The following is a 24,496-nucleotide window of genomic DNA, read 5'->3' on the forward strand; positions in this document are numbered from 1 at the left end:
ATTAAATATAAAGGTATCCTTTTCGTGGATTGGAAGAATATTGTTAAAATGTGCATACTACCAAAAGCCATTTATAGATTCATGCAATCCCTATCAAGATTCCAATAGCATATTTTACAGAAGTAGAAAAACCAATCCTACAATTTACATGGAAACACAAGAGATACCAAAGAGCTAAAGTAAAACAACAAAGTGGGAGGCATCTTACCTCCTGATTTCAAGCTACAGTATAGTAGCTATATATTAAAAATAGTATGGTACTGGCATAAAAAGAGACACATAGATCAATGGAACAAAACTGAAAGCCCAGAAATAAACCCAAGCATATACAGACAACTAATATTTGACAAAGGAGCCGAGAATACTCAAGAGAAAAAAGTCTTATCAATAAATGATGCTGGAAAAACTGGATATTAATGAAATTAACTCAAAATGGATTAAAAGACTTCAACATAAGAACTGAAACCATGAAGCTCCTAGAAGAAAACAGGTTAAAAAAAAAGTCCTTGATGTAGTTGATGTAGGTCTTGGTAATGATTTTTTGGATATGACACCTAAAGTACAAGCAACAAAATAAAAAATAAACCAATGGGACTATATCAAACTAAAAAGCTTCTGCATAGCAAAAGAAATAATCAACAAGGTGAATCAACCTTCAAGAATGGGAAAAAATATTTTAAACCACGTTATCTGATAAGGGGTTAATATCCAAAATACATAAAGAACTCACACAACTCAATAGCAAAAAAAACACAAAACCCTCAAATAATCCAATTAATGGTAAAAGAATAGACAGTTTTCCAAAGATGATACATGAAACAGGTACATTAAAAGATGCTCAACAGCAGTAGTTACTAGGAAATGCAAATCAAATCACAATGAGATATCCTCATGCTTGTTAGAAAGGCCATCATCAAAAAACACAAGAGCAAATATTGATCACGATGTGGAGAAAAGGCAATTCTTGTGCACTGGTGGTGGGAATGTAAATTGGTACAGCTACTACAGAAAACAGTATGGAGGCTCTTTGAAAAATTAAAAATAGAACTACCATATGGTCCAGCAATTCTACTTTGGGTATTTATCAGAAAAAAAATGAAAACATTAACTTGAAAAGATATAGGCAAATCCCGTGTTCACTGCAGCATTATTTACAATAGCTAAGATATGGAAACATTAGGGTCCATTGATGGATAAAGAGAAAATACATATATACACATACACACAATGAAATAGTTCAGCCATAAAAAGGATAAAATCTTGCCATTTGCCACATGAATGGACCCTGAGGGCACTATGCTAAGTGAAATAAGATAAAGACAAATACTGAGTGATCTCACTTATCTGTGGCCTCTGAAAACAGAACTCATAGAAAACTATCAGATTTGGGGTTACCAAAGGCAGAGTTTGGGGGGTTTGGAGAAAGGTGTTCAAAAGGTACAAAGTTCCAGTTACAAGATAAATATTTACTAGGGATGTAATAGGCAGCATGGTGAGTATAGTTAACACTGCCATGTGATCTGTATGAAAGTTGAGTCAAACCTGTTCAATATCTTGATCTGGGTGATGGTTATATGAGTTTATACACATGGCAAAATTCATCAAGCTGTATACCAATATTTGTGCATTTATTGTATGTACCTCAAAATATTTTGAAAAGATCAATTTTTAAAAATAAAATTAAAAAATGCTAAACCTAAGAGTTCACATCACAAGAAAAATTTTTTTTGCTTTCTCTTTTTATTGTATCTATGAGATGGTGGATGCTGACTAAATTTACTGTGGTAATCATTTCACAGTATATGTAAATCAAACCATTGTGCTGTACACCTTAATTTATACAGTGGTGTATGTCAATTACATCTAAATAAAACTGGGGGAAAAAGATCTATGCAGAGAAAAGATAATGTCACAATGGCGCACAGGATGTTTTCAATAACCTAAATGCCCACCAATGGATGAATGGATAAATGTGGTACATATACACAAGGGAATATTACTCAGCATTAAAAAAGAATGAAACCTTGACATTTCCGACGACATGGATGGACCTAGTGGGTATTATGCTAAGTGAAATAAGTCAGACTGAGAAAGACGAATACTGTGTGATCTCACCTATATGTGGAATCTAAAACAAAAAACCAAACTAAAGCTCGGACACAGAGAACAGACCGGTGTTTTCCTGAGGTTAGGGGTTGGGGCAGTGGGTGAGCAAAATGGGTAAAGGGACTAAAGGACACAAACTTCCAGTTATAAAATAAGTACATCCTGGGGATGGAATGTACAGCATGGGTGACTACAGTTAATAGTACTGTTTTTGCATATCTGAAAGGTAAGAGAGATCTTAAAAGTTCTCATAAGAACAAAAAATTTTGCAACCATGTATGGTAAGGGATATTAGCTGGACTGTTGTGAGCATTTTGCAATATAGATAATACATATAACATCATTATGTCATACAACTGAAACTGGTAAGAGTCTTACATGACAATTATACCTCAATTTAAAAAAAAAGAGGAAAAAACGTTCTAGCTCTCTGAGCTGGCCCTTGGCAAGAGCCCCGTGAATGTGGCCAACTTAACCCTGTGCCTGGAGGTCTCATCAGGAGCAGCAATGGCAATAAGGGAACATAAAAGTAACATAAGATGAATCTATCTAAATGGAAAAAGAAAATTTAATCTCCTGAATTATCAATTTTTTTACTACGGTTCCACTGCAACATTCCTATATGGGGTGACAGAATCACTAGAAAAGGTAGAAATGTATGTTTTTGTTATTCTAACTGAACCATCTAAGTCAAATGATTCCTTAAAGGCTCTGGTTACAATGCCAATGCAAATATGTTGTGGGGGGTCGGTCACATATAAACACCTTGACACCAAATATCTTATCCAACTATTTGATTAGTAATTTAGCAAGTACCTGAAGGAATGGGATAGATCAGGACAGGGCTGAGCAAACATTTTCTGTGGAGAGCCAGACAGTAGATATTTGAGGCTTTGTGGGGCTGCATGGTCTTTGCCCTAACTGTACTATATGCCATTGCAGTGCAAAAGCAACCTAGAGTGTATCTGTGTTCACCTAAAATTTCACTTACAGCAAAGGAAGAGCAAGTTGTCTGGGCTTATTTTTTCTATGGATTCAAGAAGAGATCAGGACATGTATGACCATGGCAGATAACCAGCAGGGCGCATTTCCCACACAGCAGGGTGCTGTGGGCTTGTGGTACCACAAAGAGCAAGTTCCCGGCTGAGACTGAGGGACACAAGGATGGAGGTAGGGTGGCAGGGACTGGGGGTAAAGACACAATGAACTGGGTTCTTATCAAAGGAGCCTAAAAAATTTTGCATGGCTCTTCAGAGGTCATGAGAAGGCTTTCAATTATATGGGGGGATGAAATAAGACATATCATTCATTATTGACTGTGTTTACACTGAAATGAGAAATAAAATTATAGCATTTGGTTAAACCAAAATTGTTCTTAACACTTAGTTCTATTCACTGTAATAAGTGAAATATTCCTTTAAAAAATGTGCAGCACCAAGTCCATGACCCAGCGTTAACACCCTGCCTCTTTAACATTTAGTCTCATTGCAAACCAGTTTCAGCACAAACTCAAGCAAGTTCTAGTTCAAGCCTTTCAGTTTATATAGGGTTTTTTTTTTCTCCAAGAGACACTGGTTGCTTCATTTTATAGCTACAAAGCTTACACAGCTGAGATGGGCACACTTACTAGAAAAGTTCTCAAACTTTAAAGTGCTTAGGAATCACCCAGAGGTCTTGTTACCATGGGGCAGCATCTGGGGCCCAAAGGCTGCAGGACTTCCCTCATCCCTTCAACCAGCCTTTTGGGCAAACAAGTGATTGAGCCCAGGGATATGCTGGACAGGTTCAGCAAAGGCAATGAATTGTTCTTTGGCTGGGCCTGGACAGAATGTCATTAGGCTGATAAGTGAAGACAGACAAACCTCGTTAGCTGGAAACGATTGGGTTAGCTCTGGGGAGTCAATGTTAATCAAGTTATGCCCCAGAACCAGATTTGAACAGAGATAGCTCTCAAGTGCCCATTCCTGCAGCTTGCAGCAAATTGATGAGGCTCAGAATCTGGCCTTCGCTTTAAGGAAATGGCTGGGCCCTTCCCAGTGGAGGTCCCCTCCCACCGTGGCCCTGCCCCGGCTCACCTGCAGCACGCCCAGCTGCAGCCGGTACAGGAGGTTCCGGGCTGTGGGCGTGGACACGATGAGGAGTCGCCTTTTCTCATAAAACTGATCCAGAAGTGCAGCTGCTGTTCTGACGCCCACATTGACATTCATGGCTGGAATTAGAAGTGGCCACATGGCTCAGAAACACTCTACTTGTTCTGGTTCACCATAGCCATGATCACACACAGAACCCTATGTGTAAGAAGTAAACCCTGAGATACAGTTAGTTCATTCGGGATGAGGTCCCTGAAGCACTAGGTGAGGCGTAGGGAGGTGTATTAGTTTCCTCCTGCTGCTGTCACAGGTCACCACAAACTAGTGGCTTAACACACACAAATTCTCTTACAGCCCTGGCAGGCAGAAGTTTGGAATGGTTTTCACCAGGCTAATGTCAAGGTGTTGGCAAGGCTGTGTTCCCCCCAGAAGCTCTAGCAGAGAATCTGTTTCCTCACCTGTGCCAGCAGCATCTAGAGGCCACCTGCATTCCTGGGCTCATGGCCCTTCCTCCATCTTCAAGGCCAGCAGGACAGCATCTCTAAACCTCTCTTCTCTCTGACTTCCTTCCACCATCTTTTTCTCAGCCTGACAGAAGTTCTGCCCCCACCCCCTTAAAAGGACCCTTGTGATTACATCGGGCCCACCTGGATAAACCAGGCTCCTCTCCACAGCTCAAAATCCTGAACTTAATCACACCTGCAAAGTCCCTTTTGCCAGGTGAGGTGAATATTTCTGGGTTCTAGGACATACGGTGTGGCCATCTTTGGGGTGTGGTCATTACTCTCCTTCCCTCAGAAAGTGCAACAGGGGAGGAAAGAGTGTTCTTTCTACTTTAATGTACAAAACTGAAGAACCTCAGGCATTTAGCTGATGATGTACATGTCTCCTCACTCTCACCTAATTCTGAATAGCTGGGATCAAAGGGAAAGCATAAAGATGAGAGAGTACCAGGAGATGAGAAAAAAAGTGAACGGTGTAAATAAGATAGGTCCAGGATTTTTTGGCTCATCCAAACTTCACACAGTTATCACTACACAGCCCAATTTTTGTTCCTCAGGAATAAGAGCCATCCCGACTTGAGACCTTATCCCATGCCGGGCACTGCCGTATTCCACTGTTCAATGGATGACCTCATCTAATCCCTGAGTAGTAGGGTAGGTATTATCTTTCTCATATGAACTTAGCAGGAAAGATTCCGAATGGCCAAGGTCTGTGTGACGTTCAAGCCGATGCAAAGGAGGCACTATATTGTCTGCACACAGTTGTGTACTGGCTTCCTAGGAAAGATCCTTACATTTGTAGATGGGAGGAACAGGGTAACTAGGGCCGACTTGGCTGATTCATAATGTCGCTAATGGTTGACCCCGGGCTTCCACCTCCAGCTTCTTCCTTAGAGGACATGAAAGAGAAATGAGAAGCCAGGCAGAAGCAAAGCAGGAAGGGTGGGTGAGATGAGCTGCAGCAGGGAGTCACCCATCGGAAGAGGGGTGGCACTGAACCTTTTACAGAGTATAGAATGAAACCCCCCTCCCTGCACTGGACTCTAGAAGCAAAGGGTTCTGCTGCAGAGAGGGCCACACAAATACCTGCACAGGTGGGCTCTGCGCCGGACCAAGCCAAGTTGGACTGACACACGCGGGCAGGGCTACCTTGTAGCTCGTAGCCACCGATGCAGGAGAACTCACAGGTGGCTCCGTAATTATCGCCGTCACTGGAGCACTTCATGTAACCATTTTCCGGGGCATTGAGTTTGCCACAGCGTCTGACTGTACGGACACAAGCCCAAAGGGGACTCAGTGCTGAGCTCCCCTCCACAGAGTAACCAAGGAAGACGAGGGTTTCAGAGGCACCAGTTTTGCAAGCAGGCTTCCACACTGGCCTGTGAACTGAGCAAGGGTGAGGACGGCTATCTGGCCAGCGGGTGGGCCTTGGAATGGTCACTGTTTGTATTGGCAAGACCACTGAGCTCAATGAGCTTAGCACCCGAAGAGTAAAAATGATCAGCTGCCCAAACCATGAGGCATAAAACAAACCTTAGAAACCTGGATTTTTTCCAGTTAGACTAAAGGCTTCTACCTGTCTTTACAGGAAGACTTGCAGGTGTTAGGGGGCTACCCAAGCCCAGGGATGGGAAAGTGACCCACTGATGTTCTGGGACAGCCAGCTGTCGGCTCTTGGGAGACTACTCACCGTTCTCTTGAACTACTTAAATAATCTGCCAGCACTGAACCTCAACCAGATTTGGGTTGTGAAATCCAGGCATCTAGATGGCCCACCTCCCCTAGCCTCATCATCAGAGGCTAGTCCAAAGCTGTTAAGCATCGCTAGGGCAGTGGGCACCCAGAGGGTTCTCGCTGGAGGACCTGCTTCCTTTTGCTCTTGTCAACAGGGGAAAAACCAATAAGCAGTATTCTTACCTCTTACTTTAACTCGAAATTTGCAAATGCCCTTGTTCTCGGCTCTGTCATAGACTGTGTATTGGATCTTGTGGTCTCCTTCTGGAAAATTCGAGCCTGGGGGGAGGCCTTGTAGAATAACACTTTAAGGGGGAAAAAACAGGAATACCAAAGATGATCATGTGGGCCCAACAACAAAGGCCACTATGAGCCTAAGGATCAAAGATGCTCATTATAGCCATAGCAGTCCAGCATCCACTCTTGCACCAGATGTGGAGATACTGAGGGCAGTCACTAGCCCAGCTGACTAAAACAAAGGTTACTGGAAGAGTAGAATTCCTCAACTTTACTCTATTTTGGAAGAGCACTTTGACACCAGAAAATGGGAGCTCCCGATTCCCGGGGAGATTAGATCATTTTTCTTGCAGGAAGGGTGGGAGAGGCTAAGAGCCCAGGGCCCAAGGCTTCCTCCAGTCCCTCCTTTGTTCCAGTGGCGACATGAATTGCCTCATTTTGGGGGAGATGAAAAAATTTTCTGTGAGGAAAATCATTTGAGAATATAGTCCAAGCAGTCACCGATAATTTGGGCCTGCAAAGGGTGCTAGAACTTTCTGTTTTTTCTCTGTGGGCCAGTAGAGATCTTCCCTGAGAAAAAGGCAAGTTCAGTGTAATTCCTTGGCTGTCCCAATGTAGTAATAGTAATAATAAATAATAATTTTTTTTGTAGTTAAATAAACCTTACATCTATTAGGAATAATTGTAGGCATTTTACATATATTAGTTTATTTAATCCTCCCAACAGTACCTACTTCAGTCCTCCCCCTAAAGTGGGTATTAATATCTCCATTTCACAGATGAGGAAAGTGAGGCACCAAAAGGTTAAGGACCTCATCCAAGACCACATGGCTAGGTTGACTTCAGTATTTTTCTTCTTGGCTGTCTGATAAGAATACCAATAGGTGTAGCATTATCAAATGCTAGGTTTCATTTGTTTTTTTAACAGAGAATTTCCCTTCTTTCTACAGTTCTTCAGAATGATGAGTGTATTTGCTAATAATGGACATAGGAAATTATTATGGTCACCACCGAGGAGTGCCTTACCCGTAGGGTAGACAAAGTAGTTGTTTACAAAGTATGAAGTGGTCTTAGGAAAGTGCCAGAAATCCCACCATGAGAGATGTGTTGCTTTGGGCCTTCAATGCTTTAAGGTCATCAGGAAGCACAGTTTAAATGCAGATAAACCTGAGAGGAATCATGCTTCAGATATGAGTGGCTGTTAACCTCTTGGAGATCACTTCATCTGTGACATTGAACAACAGTCATGGGTCAGTAAGAGAACCAACAGGAAGCACTTGTCTCAGAGCTTGACACTAGAACCTTCCCTCTTAGAAGGCGACTAGTAAGAGTAGCTTGCATAAAACATGGGGAAAGGGTCCCAAGAGCAATGCTGCAGAGGCAAGGAGCCCACATGAGAGCTGAAAAGAGGACAAGAAAGCCTTCTCTGAGCTCCTTGCTCAGCCAGAGTGCACTCCCCACAGCACCCTGCTCCAGGCCTCTGCCGGCTCTGGGCTGTGCAACTCTGGAAGCAGACAACTGCTCTGAACCAAGAGATATGAGCTACAAATAGGCTCTTTAAAAATGTCATGTTTCTAACCATGACATACAGGTTACCCATAAAATGCCAAGACAAATAGAGTCATCTGGTGACCTGATATTTTGTGTTTATTATATAGGATCTCAATAGCAATCGCAGATGTAAAAATCTAAGACCCTTTTATATGCTAGGGGATGGGCCCAAATATTCAAAGATAGATAAAACCCAATCCCATCAAAGATCTAAATGTCATGAAACTATAAAACTCAGAAGAAAACATAGGCAAAAATCTCTTGAACATAAGCATGAGCAATTTTTCCTGGACACATCTCCTCAGGCAAGGGAAACAAAATAAAAAATGAACAAGTGGGACTATATCAAACTAAAAAGCATTTGTATAGCAAAGGACACCATCAGAACAAAAAGGCAACCTACTGTATGGGAGAATACATTTGTAAATGATTTATGCACTAAGGAGTTAACATCCAAAATATATAAATAACTCATACACCTCAACACCAAAAAAACAAATAGCCTGATGAAAATATGTTCCACATTGCTAATCATGAGAGAAATGCAAATCAACTGCAGTGAGATATAACCTCACACCAGTTAGAATGGCCACTATCCAAAAGACAAGAAATAACAAGTATTGGCAAGGATGTGGAGAAAAGGGAACCCTCCTACACTGATGGTGGGAAGGTAAATTGGTGCAGCCACTGTGGAAAGCAGTATGGAAGTTCCTCAAAAAACTAAAAGTAGAAATACCATTTAACCCAGTAATTCCACTTCTAGGAATTAATCCAGAGAAAACAAAATCCCTGATTTGAAAAGATATATGCACCCCTATGTATGTTGCTGCACTATTTGCAATAGCCAAGAAGATATGGAAGCAACCTAAGTGTCCATCAATAGATGAATGGATAAAGAAGATGTACATATACACAATGGAATATTATTCAGCCATAAAAAATAAACCCCACTATTTGCAACAACATGGATGGACCTATAGGCTATTATGCTCAATGAAATAAGCCAGGCAGAGAAAGAAATACTATATGATTTTGCTTATTTGTGGAGTCTGAAAACAAAACAAAATGAACAAAATAGCAGTATACTCACAGACACTGAGAAGTGACTGCTTGTTACTATGGGGGAGGGAATGGGGTGGATGGTGGGAAGGGTGAGGGGGAAAAAGGGGCACAAAAATTCTCTATCATAATATAAGTTGGTCACGGGAATAGTAGTACAACATGAAGAATATAGCCAATGATTGCATAACATCTTATGTTGACAGACACTGTACTAGTGGGGGTAAGGACTTAATAATATGGGTAATTGTGGAACTACTTCTATACTTGAAACCAATGTAAGATTGTATATCAATAATACCTCAATAAAAAAATAAAACCCAATCACTAATTATTCCAACCATGACTTTTTTTTAATCCTAATTGCCTGAAGTTTCTCCTTTGGCATTTGTGACATGTGTATATGACAGCAAAAATTAATTTTCATAATACTACACTTAAACTTTATCTTTGAAGAATTACAAGAGGAGAACACAAGTAGTAATCTTATCTAAGCTAGATGATGCACTGGGACAAAATTATCAGGATGTAGGGACAAAATGTCCTGCTCGGGTGAGAGAGTCAACCTCTTCCTATTAGAAATGTTCTGTTATTGGTAGTAATTGCTTAAAGATGCTTTTTTCTTGCCAGCCTGTGTTGATAAGATTCTAGTTAAGTCTTTCTCTCCAGTGTATGGGTTACCAGGGGCTAAGTCAGAAGTACCCTTTGTCCACAGAGGGAAACTCAGTGGGGAGGTCTAACAGGGCCATGAACTTGAAGGCACAGATGTAAATGTGCTGACATGAAATAGTGGCCTCCAGGGAACATGGAGACCAACCAGATAGCTGCAGGGGTACAGGCCCAGATGTTAGATTAGAACAACATGTAGCTGAACTTCACCAAAGGGAACCATCTGTTTTTGAAAGCATTTTGGATCTCTGTCAGACTATTAATGCAGCTAATTCTGGAGAATAGGGCTGAGGAGGGGAAGAAAGCAGGAGATACCCTCTCTGTTTTACCTTTTGTGTTTGATGTGGTCACGAGTTCTCAAAAAAATTAAAAAGCAAAATTTTGAAAGAAGGAGGTGCTAGAAAAGGGGTGGAAAGTTCTGCATTAAATTACTCCCAGAGCACAAAGCGAGCAGCACAGGGGCTTCCCACAGAGGTAAGTAAGGGCTGAGGAAGGCCTGCAGCATGACTAGGGCCCCCCTGGGCAGGCAATGGGGGTGATTCTATCTCTGATTTAACCCGTTGGCTTCCTCTTCCTCTTTCTGTCCCTCCTCTTCCCTTCTGCCCTCCACCCGTTCTTAATTCCCTTGTTTCACTCAACAAATATTCACTGAGCACCAACTTTGTGCTAGGCACAGTTCTGGGCATCAGGGAGGTGGCAGTAAATAAAATGTAGTAGAGAAAGGCAATAAAGATGTGTGTGTGTGTGTGTGTGTGTGTGTGTGTGAAATAAATATGTAGAATGTCAGATGGTGAAGACGACCATGGAGCAAAATTAAGCATAAATGAGGAAGCGCTAAAAGAGTGCTGTGCCAAGTCTGAAAGCAAAAACAGACCAACATAGATAGACTTTCCCCACTCTGGGTAATAAATGTCTCACAGAAGAGAGGCAGCATCACCCTAGGTGCCACGTTGCACTTACTCAGTCAGAATGCCGTCTGCTGTGTCTCTTCCCTCTGGAGTCTCCCAGGACACCCGAACCGTCAGCTTATTGGGTTCAGCAATGCGTTCCTTCACACTCGGGCACTTGATTCGAGGAGGTTCCATATCTGAAAATATAACCGGGATATTCTCACCATCAAGAAATCTCTCTCCTGCCGAGTTTGAAGACTGAGCACTCAACGGGCACATGGCCAACCGTGCCATCAGCCAGCCTTGCTAGGCATCTGAGTGGGACAATTCACTAGCTACAGCAACTCCTCCTCCTGCTTCCCACCTCCGCCTACTGTTGGCAAGACAGCAGCAACCCACCAGGAAGGTATTCAGCCATAGTGAGTCCCTGCTGCTTTCAAGACAGCACCCCAGAATGCTAGAGGAAGGTACCTGAGCTATCACCCAGTTCAGTTCAAGGCAACAAATCTTCACAGAGCGCCTGCCCTACCCAGGCATCATTCCAACCGGTGGGCTTGGGGCTGTGCAAACGCAAGAGAATCAGGTGTTTCTCAGGGTTTGTAGTCCACTAGGGGGATGATGTCACTACACATGAACTATGTATGACCCAAGGGAGAAAATGGCACTGCCCCGTCAGGTAAAAGCAAGTTCTGTGGAGTCTGAAAGGAGCCACCCAACGCTCTCATCTGACAGATATGGAGACTGAGGCGCAGAGAGCTCACGGGATTCATTTAAGGACTGGCAGTAGGGGGTGATAGTGTGAATTATAACCCAAGTTGGAGCACTCACTCCTGGGACAAGCTTGCTCTCCCCATGCTAGGTCTGTTCCTAGCAAACTCAATATCTCACAAGGAACAACAGTCAGTCTGGGTCCACTCTCCCCTCTAGAAGCCACTGGACCCCATCTGTGGTTTTGGTTTGGGGACAGCCGTTTCCCCTTGGCTCTGGCCTTCTAAAGGCATCCCAAATTTCTCTGAGTAGCTAGCTTCTCTGCCTGGTAATAGAATTTCTGCCGCCTCATGCTCACAGATGGGTTGATAATGAGTGCCAGAAATAAATGAGATGTCCATTCCTCACTGGGTTGGATTGCATTTTATTACAGCCAAAGTCAAGTCACAAGAAGGGGGAGTTCAAACTTCTGAAAATTACATTTGATAGTGTTCAGCAGGTAGAGAATGGATTTAAAGAGGGCCAACAAATTAACAACATTTAGAGGCACATGGCTTTATGTTCAACGGATAATCATGTAAGTGCTACTGTACCCGAATGAAAATTAAATGTCATCTGACTTGGAATCACAAGCATCTTACAGACTAAGTGCACCAAGGAAAGTCTTCATATAATTTCTCTTGTGTCTTGTCTAGCAAATTCTCATTTATTTAGGGTAATAAATTATGAATACTTTGTTAAACAATTTTGCCTTCAGCTATCCAAATTTATTTTCATTCTATGTCATGCTTCAATGGAGTGTGAATTTGCAGCTTTAATACACTAATCCTAAATTGAATAACTACCATATTTTATTCAATCTAAGTCCCTATCAATCATGAGATGCATCCCAATTTCAGGGATATTAAAATGTGAAAAAATAGGCTTCTTAAAACCGATAAAGTATATAAAGGTTATGATGATATGGAAGTGGCTTTAAATGCATTTGAGGTATCTATTTTCAGTTGCCAAGCTTTTAAAAAATAATCCTTTTTTTCCCACTATGATAGGTGATGGAAGACAGACTTTTCTAATTTGGATGAACATTTCACAGCTTTGGATGACTCAGAAAGACAAGTACACAACACCTGACCCCTGCTGGTCAAATATAGCCAGCGACCTCATCACAGAAAGCATATTTATTTTTAAAAAATCTAAAGCAAAAGGGTGGGCGACCAAGGAGAGGAGATAGAGTTCAACGTAAAATTACAGCATGTCACCATATTTTCTGGCAGCAACACTATCAGAGTGAAGAGATGCTCTTAGTCTTTGTGTCATAGAAACTAAACATCTGCTGAAATGGGTTGTTTTCTGCATCAACCAGACATGCTGACATGGTAAGCAAACACCCCCCAACTTAGGTTATCTGGGTGAAGAAGCTCAGCGCTTCCCTAAACCTGCTTATGTCTGGCTAACAACGATCAGTCGAACCTTACCTTGATATTCAGAAGCAGTGCTCAACCAAACCAGAAACAAAGAAAAATCAACCCTGAAAAATAAAAGCTAACATGTACTGAACCCTCCTACATGCCCACCCCGTGCTAAGTGCTATCCCTGAATTCTCTCATTGTGTTCTTACAACCACTCACTAGACTAAATACTGTTACCATCACCCCATTTATAGATTGGGATGCATTTCCTCGCTTTTGAAATTTCTTTGTGGCCTGGGATTTGAAAACATGATCACATTCTTCCTAATTATTTTAGTAAGCCAAACACATCTGTGTGTCTGCCTGCTGCTGACCTAGTGTTCTCCTCCAACCTCTGCACACACATTCTTTTGTGGTTGCCTGCTCGGGTTTCCCCATAAATCCCTGGAGAGCAGCAGGCCTCAATTCTCTTGCATCCTCAAGCACCACGGCCCCTCCTTCAGCCAATGAGACTAGCTGACCGGCCCTTCAGCAGATGCTCCAGGAACCTAAGCCTATTATTACACAGCTAAGGTCATTGTTCCTTTTTAGAAGTCATCATAAATTTCCATGAATGAACTGAACAAAGTTGCTATAGAAACATAATTATGATTCCCTATTGAGTCAGGATGCGCACAGAGCCAGTTACTGTGTGGAAATTCTGAAAGTCTGGTGGAAATCCTGGCCTCTGCCCCATTCATTGGAAACATCTGACAAACTGTCTTCCTTCTCTGAACTCTGTTTTTTTCTCTGCATAGAAAATACCAGAAACAAATATACTGCACTGTATCAACTACTATTTATCTGAGAAATAGGATTGAGAATCCTTAACATGTCCAGCAAGGTAGGTAGTGGAAATGAGGAGGAGGTTCAAAAGGTCAATGTCCTGGCCAACAAGTAACAAGGGAAAAAAAACCTTTTAAACTAACATCATAAATTAATGGCATCCTAAAATGTTTGCTTTAATAGATTTCCAGTGGGGATGTGCATGTGAAGATGACTGCCAGAGATATGGTTAATAGGTGCTTCAGAACATGACAATAACTTGTGTTTGAGACTGCCTGGCCTGGTGTGGGGTTGCTTCTCTCCACCTCATTCTAAGTCAAGATGATATTCTTATCCCAGCTTATCTTTCACACCAACTTCCTCTCAATCTGTACAGTCCACATGGCAGAAACTGGTGGCTCTATTACCTCCTTCTTATCTGATCCCCCTTCTTTTATAGCAGAAGTTTGCCTAGGTCTTTGGCCTTCCAGAATCAAGACTACATTTCCCAGCCTTCCTTGAAGGTAGGTGTGGCCATGTGATGGGTTCCACTAATGGGCTGTAAGAAAAAGTGATGTGTGCAATTTCTGGGTTATGCTTTTAAAAGGGGTTGGGAGAATGTACCCTTCTCTCTTTTCCCTTCCTCCTCCACCCTGGTTTGAATGTGGATGTGCTAGGTAGTTGGGGCAGCCATCTTAGACTGAGGGATGAAAGCTACAAGTTGAGGATGGAATTACAAGTGAGAAGGAATTTGGCCCCAGGACAGTGCCCTGGACCCCGTAAGCCTAAACATTTATATGAGAATCGAACTTCTATCTCATTTAAGCATTATGATTTTGACGTTGTTAACAGTACCTGAACTGTTTTATAAGCAATGACACCTATTTTTTTCAAATTACTCCTATAGAGCATCTTGCATGGCATCTTCCAAGAAGTATTTCACTAATGATTTCCAAGCACTGATTTCTAACAAAGAATATTGTGGTGAATTTCCTGTAAAGATGGCTACCCATCATCCCCTTATATACATGTAGTTCCTCCTACCAAGAGGTGGGGTGCTTTTTCCCCTGCCTTTGAATCTATGCCAGCCTGTGGCTTCCTTTGACTACAGGAATGAAATGGAAGTGACACTCTGCAAGGCCAAGGACCTTAAAGAATCTGGTACCTTCTATTTTTACTATCTTGGAAGCCAGCTGCCATCCAAAGAAGTCCAATTATCTGACGGAAGAAGCCATGTGGAAAAGAAGAGAAACTATGAAAAGGGAGAGTGAGAAAGACTCAGACAAACTGCAGCTAATACAGCCACCTCCAACTGAGATGCCAGACATGTGAGTGAGGCCATCTTGAATCCTCCAACCCAATCAGTCAGCTCAGCCATTATTATGTGGAACAGAGATGAGCTGTCTCCACTGAGTTCTGCCCAAACTCCCGATCCAAACAACCAGGAGGAATAAGATGGCTGTTGGAAGCCACTAAGTTTTGGGTGGTCTCTTGTGCAGCAGTGAATTACTGATGCAATTATAAAATAGTTTGAGGTTGGTGATGGAGGAAAGAAGCGATCCCTTCATGGGGCATGGGAAGGGAGTGATTGCTAAAGCAGATCCAACCTGGACACTGAAAACTTGCCCAACTGTTCACTTCCCCCAGCTAGTATGTAATCATTATGGCTGTCTCTAGGAAATGGTTCCATTTCTTTGGCACCATATAGGAGACTTAAAAACTTTCCCAAATGGAGAAAAGAGGCAAGAAAGGAAGCAATGAATTCCACACATAAAAGTCAGCATCTTCATCAGAACTACAATTTCACTGGTGATATGTGGATATTAGAGATGGCTCCTTACTTTAAGTCTACCTGCTCTGTTTGCACTAACCAATCATGCCAGGTAAAAAGCAGATTGGTATCTCAGTCAATTGAGTTCTTTTAAGTTGAAACTAGCTTATTGAGAGTTTGCAAAAAATATATGTATTTGTCAATCCAGGAAAAGTTTAGCACAATTTAAGACCATGTGCTACAAGACACTGATAAATTTATTCTGAGCCCCATGCATGATGTTTGTATCTTCAACTGAATCTCTGGAAATAATACAGTGTGGTTCAGCAAAGTTCCCTATAGGTCACTGGATAAGCCCAGCTCTCAGATAGTTGGGAAGCCAGAAAAGTATTCCATCAATTTTCTTATCTTAAATCTCACAGATTATTTTAGTCCTGAATTTCATTTTGTTAATTCTCCATCTGTTCTATTCCATAGGAAATACAAAACAAGCAGAGAGCAATTCCAGAATACAAATTGGTTTGTACAGTGTCCTTTATTAAAATAACTACACGAGGCTCTTTGCATATCAAAGACATTTGCTTGGTTCTCATTGTCTATGGTTTTTAAACTTTAATTTTTTCTCCTCTTTTGGCCTAGGAAAAAGTGTTGGTCTGAAGGAGAGGTCATGTGTCTACTCAAAATCTGGTCTCTTCATGAGGGTTGGTAATTCTAACCATCCATTGTTCTAGCTAAATGCCAGTTTAACCAAAAGTAACTAAAAATGGGAAGTAAGAAAAAATATTCCCCCCTCACCCCCAGAACAATAGTTGTTATATTCTTAGGTGTTTTTTTATATCCATGGAAGCTGTGGCTTTTTAAATACTTTACTCTCCTGCAATTTGCAGCATCTTTTTTCTACTACATTGACTTATTTCTATCTATATCTGTTTCTGAAATAACCATGGATTTCAGTCCACTGCCAGAGTGTGGTCTGCATAAGAAAATCAATTTTAACTCGTGGTCTTTTCAAATTAGCCAGACCACAGAACTGACCACCTTGGAGTCAAAAGTAAACTGAGTGTTCTCTCTTCTCTCTGGGTGTAGAGGGTTTAGTGGAGAACTGGGATGATATTCTCAGTACTCAGCACAGCTCTGGCCAAGAAGCACTCTTCAAGGGTGTGTGGAAATCTGGGAACTACTCAGCCACCATGTGTCAGCTCCTAAAACAGGCTGAAGTTCTGGGTTATGCTTAAGGATCCCATAGCCCCGCCAACACACAAACAAAACTATTGAACTAATTTAATACATGTAAAGCCAAAAGACTCAATGACATCTCTGGCATAAAATTCACTGGGGACAAACTCGAGCTTCTCTAGCATCAAAATCAAAAAGAATTGCCCACTTGTTTTGTCCATCTCTCTTTTTCCTGGGAGCTCTGTGGTCTCTGTGGCTCACTAGTCCCCTTTTTGCCACTCCTACCAAACTGCACATATGACTGCCCTTCCCCCAAATATGCTTGCACCTTGCCCTGGCAAACTCTAAGATAAACCCCTTGAAATTGGTGTTCATAGCTTAGCTCTTTGTCTCTCTCTCTCTGGGAAGGTTCCAGGCCCATCTGGTCTGGCTTAAGACATGCTTGTTGCTTTTTAAGAACCATCAGCATTTCTTTTCATTGTTGCACACAATCTGGACACTTGAACGGTAAGATTCCTAGAGAACTCTCTGCCAGTGCTTGCTTAGCAGAAAGATTTTCCAGCCTCTCCTCTTCTTCCCTCACCTCTGCCCCTTCCAGTGTGAGGGAGGAGAGATTCAGAACCTGTGGGAGTTCGTTTGAAGAGCTAGCTTGCACATGCCAAGTCACAGAGGACACTGAAAGCAACAACTACAAGAGGCCCTTCTGACCTGAACATCTGGCCTTAGGTCATGTCCTTCAAGAGGAGTATAGCCCGAGGTCACAGCCTTGGCGCTATTCTACCCACATGCATTGATTAGGACTCTCTTTGGTCTTTCCACTGAGAACTACAGTGATTCAGGGGGAGACCTGTAAAACTTCAGAGAAAAAAGTTTGCTATGCCAAATATTCTGTTGGTGCTCGGTTCTCCTATAATCTGCCCTTTACTGCCTGTACTGAAAGTCTCAAAATTTTTCTCACACCCCTTTTGCCAGCTGGGTGCCAGACAGGTTTGCCAACAGGAGGCACTCTCATGAGAATAAAAGGCAGAAAGAAGGTAGAAACCATTATGTTTCAATGTTTTATATGAGCTGCATTGCAGGTTTCCTGGGTTCCTTATCCATGATGGTTACAGAAATGTCAGCATCAAGGGTGGGCTTACGGACTTTGGGTAACCCTACCATCCCATTTTTGCTCCTCTAGCCCTTGGTTGGTATGGTTTTCTACTGTAATTAATCTCTGGTAACAGTGTTTGTGTTCCTCCAGCTCTTCCTATATTTTTGTAATCAATTCCCTGTATGAAATTCTCCTTTGTCTGAAATACCTAGAGTGGTTTGGTTTCCCAATTACTGACCAATACAAACTCCTACCTAAATCCTAGAAAAAGAGAAGCCCAGATTATCTGAATCAGTTATCTGAGTAATTATTGGGACTTGTAATCAAAACCCTTCTATATCAGAGTCACAGCCTGGAACATACCTTGTATCCATTTGACAAGAGCAACATCTTTTGCCAGGTCCCTTGACTATAACCCATTAAGCACATAACTGCAGAGTGAGAATGGCTGATGCTGCCAGGAAAGACAGTGGACAGTGGTGCCATCGTGAAGACACCCATCAGACAGGCCAAAGGAGCTGTTGAGCATTTGCCCCCAGAAGGCAGCATCCAATTTCAGTCCTATTCCTGAAATATCTGCCCCATCTACTGAAGAGTCAGAAAGGAGTCCTTGGGATGAAGTACATTAGCAGACTGAGCTGAACAGTTCTCTGGAAGATGGACAGATCCCAGCAAGAAAGGACCCAGGCTCCTATGACCAGCTGCCTCAGCACCTCAGAGCCAGAGCTGCCCCTGATTTAGGGACGTTGGGCCTGGGAGCTTGGAGAAACAGGCTTGGCTCTATGCAACCTTAAGCAAGAGAGGTGACCTCCTAGGCCTCATCTGTAGAATGAGGGATTAGACTAGAATGTTCTTTAAGGGAAAGTCCTGGCAGCTCTAACAGTTTATGAATAAATGATCCCCAGGACAAGTGGTTCCCAACCACTTGGGGGAGCTTCAGAAAAATACTAGGACCCCAGATATTCAGATTTAAATGGCAGCCAGAGTTGAAAACCACTGTCCCACAGCAGTCTGCCTTAACCATTTAAAGGGCATTGGAATATCCTGTGGATTTTGATCTGCCAGGTTTGGGATGGGTCCCAAGATTCTGCATTTTGAATAAGCTTCCTGCTGGTGCTGATGCTGCTGATCTGAGGACATCCTTTTGAGTATAAAGGTACTAATGTTCTTCCCAAACTTAATCTGCTAAGGCAAGTTCTTAAACTTTAGAGCATCAGAATCCCCTGGAGGGCCTGTGAAAATGCAGACTGCTCAGCCCCGCCCCAGAGTTTCTAATCCTGCGGGTCTGGAGCGGGGCGGGGAATTGGCATTGCTAACCAGTTCTCCGGTGGTGCTGACACTTTCTGGCCAAGGAGCCATGGCTTGAGATCCACTGCTCTCAGACACTGGTCCTGGATCCTGGCTGCCCACAAAAACCCCCTGGAAGCTTTTCTGCCGACACCTGCTTCCTCCAGCTGTCCCACATCAGGCTAATTGAATCAGAATCTCTAGCAAAGGACCAAGGCATGGCTATGTTTGGACAGATACTCCGGTGACTCTGGGAAGTGGCCAGGGTGATGATTCACTGCCCTTAGACCAGTGATGCCCAGTAGGGGAGTGATTTTTCTCCTTCCTCTCCTCCCCACTCCAGGGGACACTGTCAAACTACCAGAATCAACGACAAAGGAACTACATCTGTTGGCTTAAAGACACATAGATGCTCTCTGCAGGAATATTCTGCAAATGTCACTAACTGCTCACTGCTACAGGGCAGATCCTGGAACTACAATAAAGCAGAGGGCATGCACCACACCGGTGCCAGCCTGCAGCTCCCTCGATAGCAAGCCAAAACAGACACAAAAACCTGATGAAAGTCATCAGCTGTGAAGTCAGCTCTAGGATCAAGACTGAGGTTAGGTCTAGGCTGAGCCAGAGAGCTAGGGATGAAGAGAGTTACTGAAAGCAAAACTGGGTGCTTATGCTTTCTACATGGGATACTGGTCCTTCCTTTAAAATCCATTGTATGAACACCACCCAACTCCTCCCAAAGTCTGTGCCTCCTGAGGGCTGTGATATTTACTTACCAATACAGGAGGCTGGTCGGCCACTCCAGACCTTGTTGTCCATACATGTGACTGTCCGCTCCCCTTTCAATGTGTATCCTGGAGAGCAATAGTACTCACACCGGGAGTTAAAGTAGGCACCATCTATGCACTTGAACCCTCCATTTGCTGGCATGGCAAGGGTAGGACATCGCTTTTCTGAAAAAAGAGAAAACTGGATATTCAGTATTTCCTAGTTTTTTTGCCCCTAGAGTTTCAGAGGCCAGAAACTCTGAATGCATGACAGAAAAGTTAACTTAATTATAATGCATAGAATTAGAGAAACAATGGATGGTGGCCTGTCATTCTGAAGGGACACCAACTTTCCTATTGGAGTGGTTGGGGCTGGCATCCAGCTAAGCCACTGTCTTAGGTTGGGTTACTCAGAGGCAGACCTGAGACAAGGGTTTGTGTGCAAGTGATTTGGTAATAAAGTCCGGGAGAGACCAGTGAGGGGTGGGAGAGGCAGGTGTGCAGGAGGGAGGAAAGGAACTGGGCAAGGGGGACATCGGGCAGTCAGCCTCAGCCTGCTCTCGCATGGGGCCTCTGAGCTCCAGTGATATCTGAGTTTGCCCTGCCTCCAGGCAAAGAAGCTGGGCTTTCATAGTCCTGCCTCAGTCACTATGGGGCAGCTACAGGCTGCCCACGGGGATGCTCACCCGGTGGGACAAAGAGAGCAGCCCTCTAAAGGAGCAGAACCTTTTCTGCCTCTGAAGAAGACAGAAGTGCAAATCATTACGGGCAGAACCCTCAGAAGCCAAGGATGGACACACAGAACTGGTAAAAGGGCATCCAGGGAGATCTGAGAGAAGCACTGAAAGTGTCCATTGTCATGACCTGCATGGGCTGGGTCACACGGCTGCAGCCCCGAGCCTCAGTTTCCCCAACAGTAAAGCTAAAGTAATGGCACCCATATCAATAGGGTTGCAAAAACTGAATGTGAAATGGCTGGCACACAAGCGGTGCTCAATCAGGGGTGGCTGTTTTGACTAACAATGGCATCTAAAATGTGCTGCAATAATGCTGTACCTCTTCCTGTTTCCTAAATGAGATACAACTTTTCATGAAGCTGAAAGTCAGTCCCTGAAATGCTCTTCCAGTCTTTCCTCTGGAGGCACATTGTCTTTCATGAAATAAGCATCATTCTTCAGTAACTCTTTCCCTGCCTCCCTGAGCTTTGCCCTTTGGGAGAACACTAGTCCCCACTGTTAAGAATTCATGGCTCAGCATCATTCTTGTATTTCTGTCTTGGTTTACACCTCGGCTGTGCTGTCTGATGCAATTCTGTGAGCTCACTGATGGCAGAGCCTGCATCTTTGTTCCTAACCCACAACATGTTTTCAGGTCCAGCACTTACTGATCACACACAACCTGTTTGCTGAACATTCATCTGTTCTCTTCCCATTTCCCAAATGTGTCTGAAAGGTGTCATGTCACTTCCACCTTACCTTGGAAACCCACTGCTTTCTGCTCACAAGGGGCGTTTTCCTCACCAAAGACCACAGAACATCAGCAAAAAGCTCTGATCTCAGAGAAAAAGCACTTTGGCCCTGATTGGTCCTGAGGACCCAGCAAGGGGCGCTACTCACGCTTGCAGATGACCTTGTTGGACCAGCGCTTGTTTGACTGGCAGACCAGCTGGGAAGAGCCGTGCAGCTCATAGCCCTTCCGGCAGCGAATATCACACCTGGTTCCCAGGGCTGTTTTGTAGTATCCTCCTTGAGGGGCCCTGCAGTACACATCTCCGTACTTCACCTTGATGGGAGAACACCATGGGGTGTCTACAGGTAGCAGAAACAAATGGGGGAAGAAACAGGAAGTGACATCTTCAGAAAACGTGTCTCCTCACTCTTGAAGTCCCTGGCTGGCTGCATTCCAGATCCGGGACCTCCAAATAGTGCCCCATGTCTTTCTGGTGTCTCTGGGTGGGGTGGGGGGTTATGACCATGGGACTAGGTGTGGGCATATCTGAGTATGGATCCAGGTTCCTCCATCACTAGCTGTGTGATCTTGGGCAAGTTCCTTAACCTGAGTCCTTACCTATACCTCTGTCACAGGGCTCTTATGAGAACTAAAAATATAATGCATACAAGTACCTAGCACAGGGCCCAGTACATAGTAACCATGCAATAAACATTTGTTATTTATAGCAGTTCCCTTAACTGGGTACATCATTCTCTTGAGGGTGATGATACCATTGTGAACCCTAACTCCAACCACCCGTACAGGGTGGCAAGGGAAGTTAATAATTGCTTAGATTTTTTTCCAAGCTAATATGTATACTGTCTGTAAAAACTTGTACTACTATTTTAATTAATATGAATGAAGCTACACTGTCCAGGGTATTTTTTTTGCCACAGGCTATATAACTTTGGCTTAAAGTTGCAGAACAATTGCTCCCCATAGGAAAGCAACCCCCCTTTTCAGATGTGTCCAGTTATGCCCCATTTAGGTAAGAGGGGAACACTCCTCCCAAATGGCAAGGTTCCAGGGAGTTTTGATTTTGGTCTCGTAGTTACCCAGAGCACAGCCAGGATGACACTAAGGAATCGGAACCTCTCCCCTGAGCCTTTTGGAAGGTGCCGGCTGAGAGCCATAACATTCCCAGAGCTACTCAGTGGGGAAGTTCCCACAGTGGCCAATGCACAGTCGACTGGGACCAGTAATGAGCTCCCTCAAGCCTGTGGGCTCTGGATGTCAAGAACAGGACGCCTCCATCCACGGCTGCCTGGCTCCTCCCTGCACCCCAGCACCTGAGCTGTCAGCAAGCGGAGCTTGTGCGCCATCATGTGGCCACAGAGGGGGATAGATACTGTTGGACTTCCCAGGAATTCGCTTCGGAGATGTGTTTCTGACTGATCTCAGCCATGAAAACCAATGGTCACGTCCAGGTCTGCTGCATACACTGCTTTTTCACTTTTGTGCTTCCACGTCTCCTTCGGCTAATACTTTCACCATATAATACTCTGCAGACATCTCCAAGTGGGTCCCAAAGTCAGGGCTCAAGCAGTATTCCCTGAACTTTCTGGGTAAAAATGATATCCTGAAGGCTTAGCTGATTAAACTGAGCCCTGTGGATACTTGCAGGAGCTTATACCAGGCCTGCAGACCTTCCCTGAACAAAGTGGCCTTCCTCTGGGGTTTATACACATAGTCTGTATGTGCTAATAATATCTTGAAATGGAAAAATCTGGACCTGAAGTACAAAACAGTATACATGTTTCCATTATTTTCTTCTGGTATAAAAGAATTCTCCAGTCAATTTTAAATGCTTTAGTTCTTTCTTTGGTGGATGGCTCCAGGTAAGCCATGAAACTAGGAGATTTCAAGATCACAGGTAAATGAGAAGCCCTTGGGGTATGTTTGCTGAGCACTGCCAAGGTGTGGATATTTCTTCTATAATCAAGTCTTTAAAAGAAATTCTGGAAAAATCCACGGATGCCTACTACTCAAATAAAACCAAGATTTGGAATGTACTGGCTTCTGTGGCTACAAGAAGTGAAGTGTATTTCTCTCTCCCTGCCTCTTTTTGCCTTTCTTTTCCAACTGTAATAGGAAAGATTGCCTGTAGGGAAACTCCAAAATGCACTTGGCATTTTTAACCACCAAGAAGCACTTTTTGTGGTCCTCTGAGGACTTGTATGGTGTTAAATCTTAAAAGCCATCTGTTGCTTTACCTCTTTATCTTTATGATCATCTTGCCCTGCCCCTCCCTAACTTCCCACTGCCTCATTTCCTCACAGTCCCCCCTGCCTGCTCTGTTCCCCTTTGAGACTGTGTTGCTGTTGTGCTTTCCCATCTGTAGCCTTCTTCTTCTCTTGCCAGTTGGGGGCCCTTTGCTGCCTCCTTCCCCATCATATCACAGGCCAAATTTTGGAACCTTTGACTGAGAATTGGGCTCCAGAGAGAGAGAGAGACGATGCAATCCCTGGGGGAAGCTGGGGAAGAGTGATGAGATGGGAGAGAGTATGGTGGCCCCGAAGGAGATGATGAGAATGTAGTGAGCTGGTGGGGTATGGGGGATACAACAGTCAGCAAGGAGTCAAGAGGCCTGGGTGCACTTTCTAACTTTATCGATAATCTTCTTACAACCCTGGGCAAGTCACTAAAATTTTCAGGCAATCTTACTCCTCATCTATAAGAGACAAGAATGGATTAAATTATTTTTAATGTCCTATCTAGCTTTAAATTATACGATTCAAACTGATTCCTCTCCGATCCCCTGCCCATCTCACACCCATGCCTACCTCCTTTCTCCTTCTGACTGCTAACTTTGGTAGTATCTTGTAACCTTTCCAGCTGAAGGCAAATTCTTCCCGCAATTTGGGTCCTGATCACAATTCTACTGATGGACGGACTGGAAGAGTGTCCAGTTCTCCACTTGTTTTTCACTCATCTGTTGAAAACACATCCTTCAGCCTCTGGACTTTGATGTGAGTTTAGGGAGGGATGCAACATTAAACTAATACGAGGCAGCACACATGCAGTTCTTAGCACATGTGCTGGGTTTGTCTTGCCCACAAATGTACCCAGGACAAACATATAAGGCTGGCAGGTATGTTAGAGAATGACCTGTGTATATGTGAATCACAAATTCACGTCTTTCCATAAGATA

At 43.4% G+C, this 24,496-nt stretch overlaps 1 protein-coding gene across 2 annotated transcripts in view; it reads right to left on the reverse strand.

The window, feature by feature from the left end:
- The window catches only part of SRPX (sushi repeat containing protein X-linked), an 85,537-nt gene that overhangs the window by 10,502 nt on the left and 50,539 nt on the right, over positions 1-24,496 (reverse strand). For both annotated transcript variants that reach the window (XM_037001527.2, XM_037001526.2), the window contains 6 exons: positions 21,471-21,662; positions 19,864-20,040; positions 10,910-11,036; positions 6,617-6,738; positions 5,786-5,965; positions 4,182-4,315 (listed from right to left, as the gene is read on the reverse strand). In XM_037001527.2, coding sequence (XP_036857422.1) covers positions 4,182-4,315; positions 5,786-5,965; positions 6,617-6,738; positions 10,910-11,036; positions 19,864-20,040; positions 21,471-21,662 — 932 coding nt within the window. The remainder of the gene's footprint in view (positions 1-4,181; positions 4,316-5,785; positions 5,966-6,616; positions 6,739-10,909; positions 11,037-19,863; positions 20,041-21,470; positions 21,663-24,496) is intronic.

The sequence above is a fragment of the Manis javanica genome, chromosome X (genome assembly GCF_040802235.1).
Source record: "Manis javanica isolate MJ-LG chromosome X, MJ_LKY, whole genome shotgun sequence".
Lineage (NCBI taxonomy): Eukaryota > Metazoa > Chordata > Mammalia > Pholidota > Manidae > Manis > Manis javanica.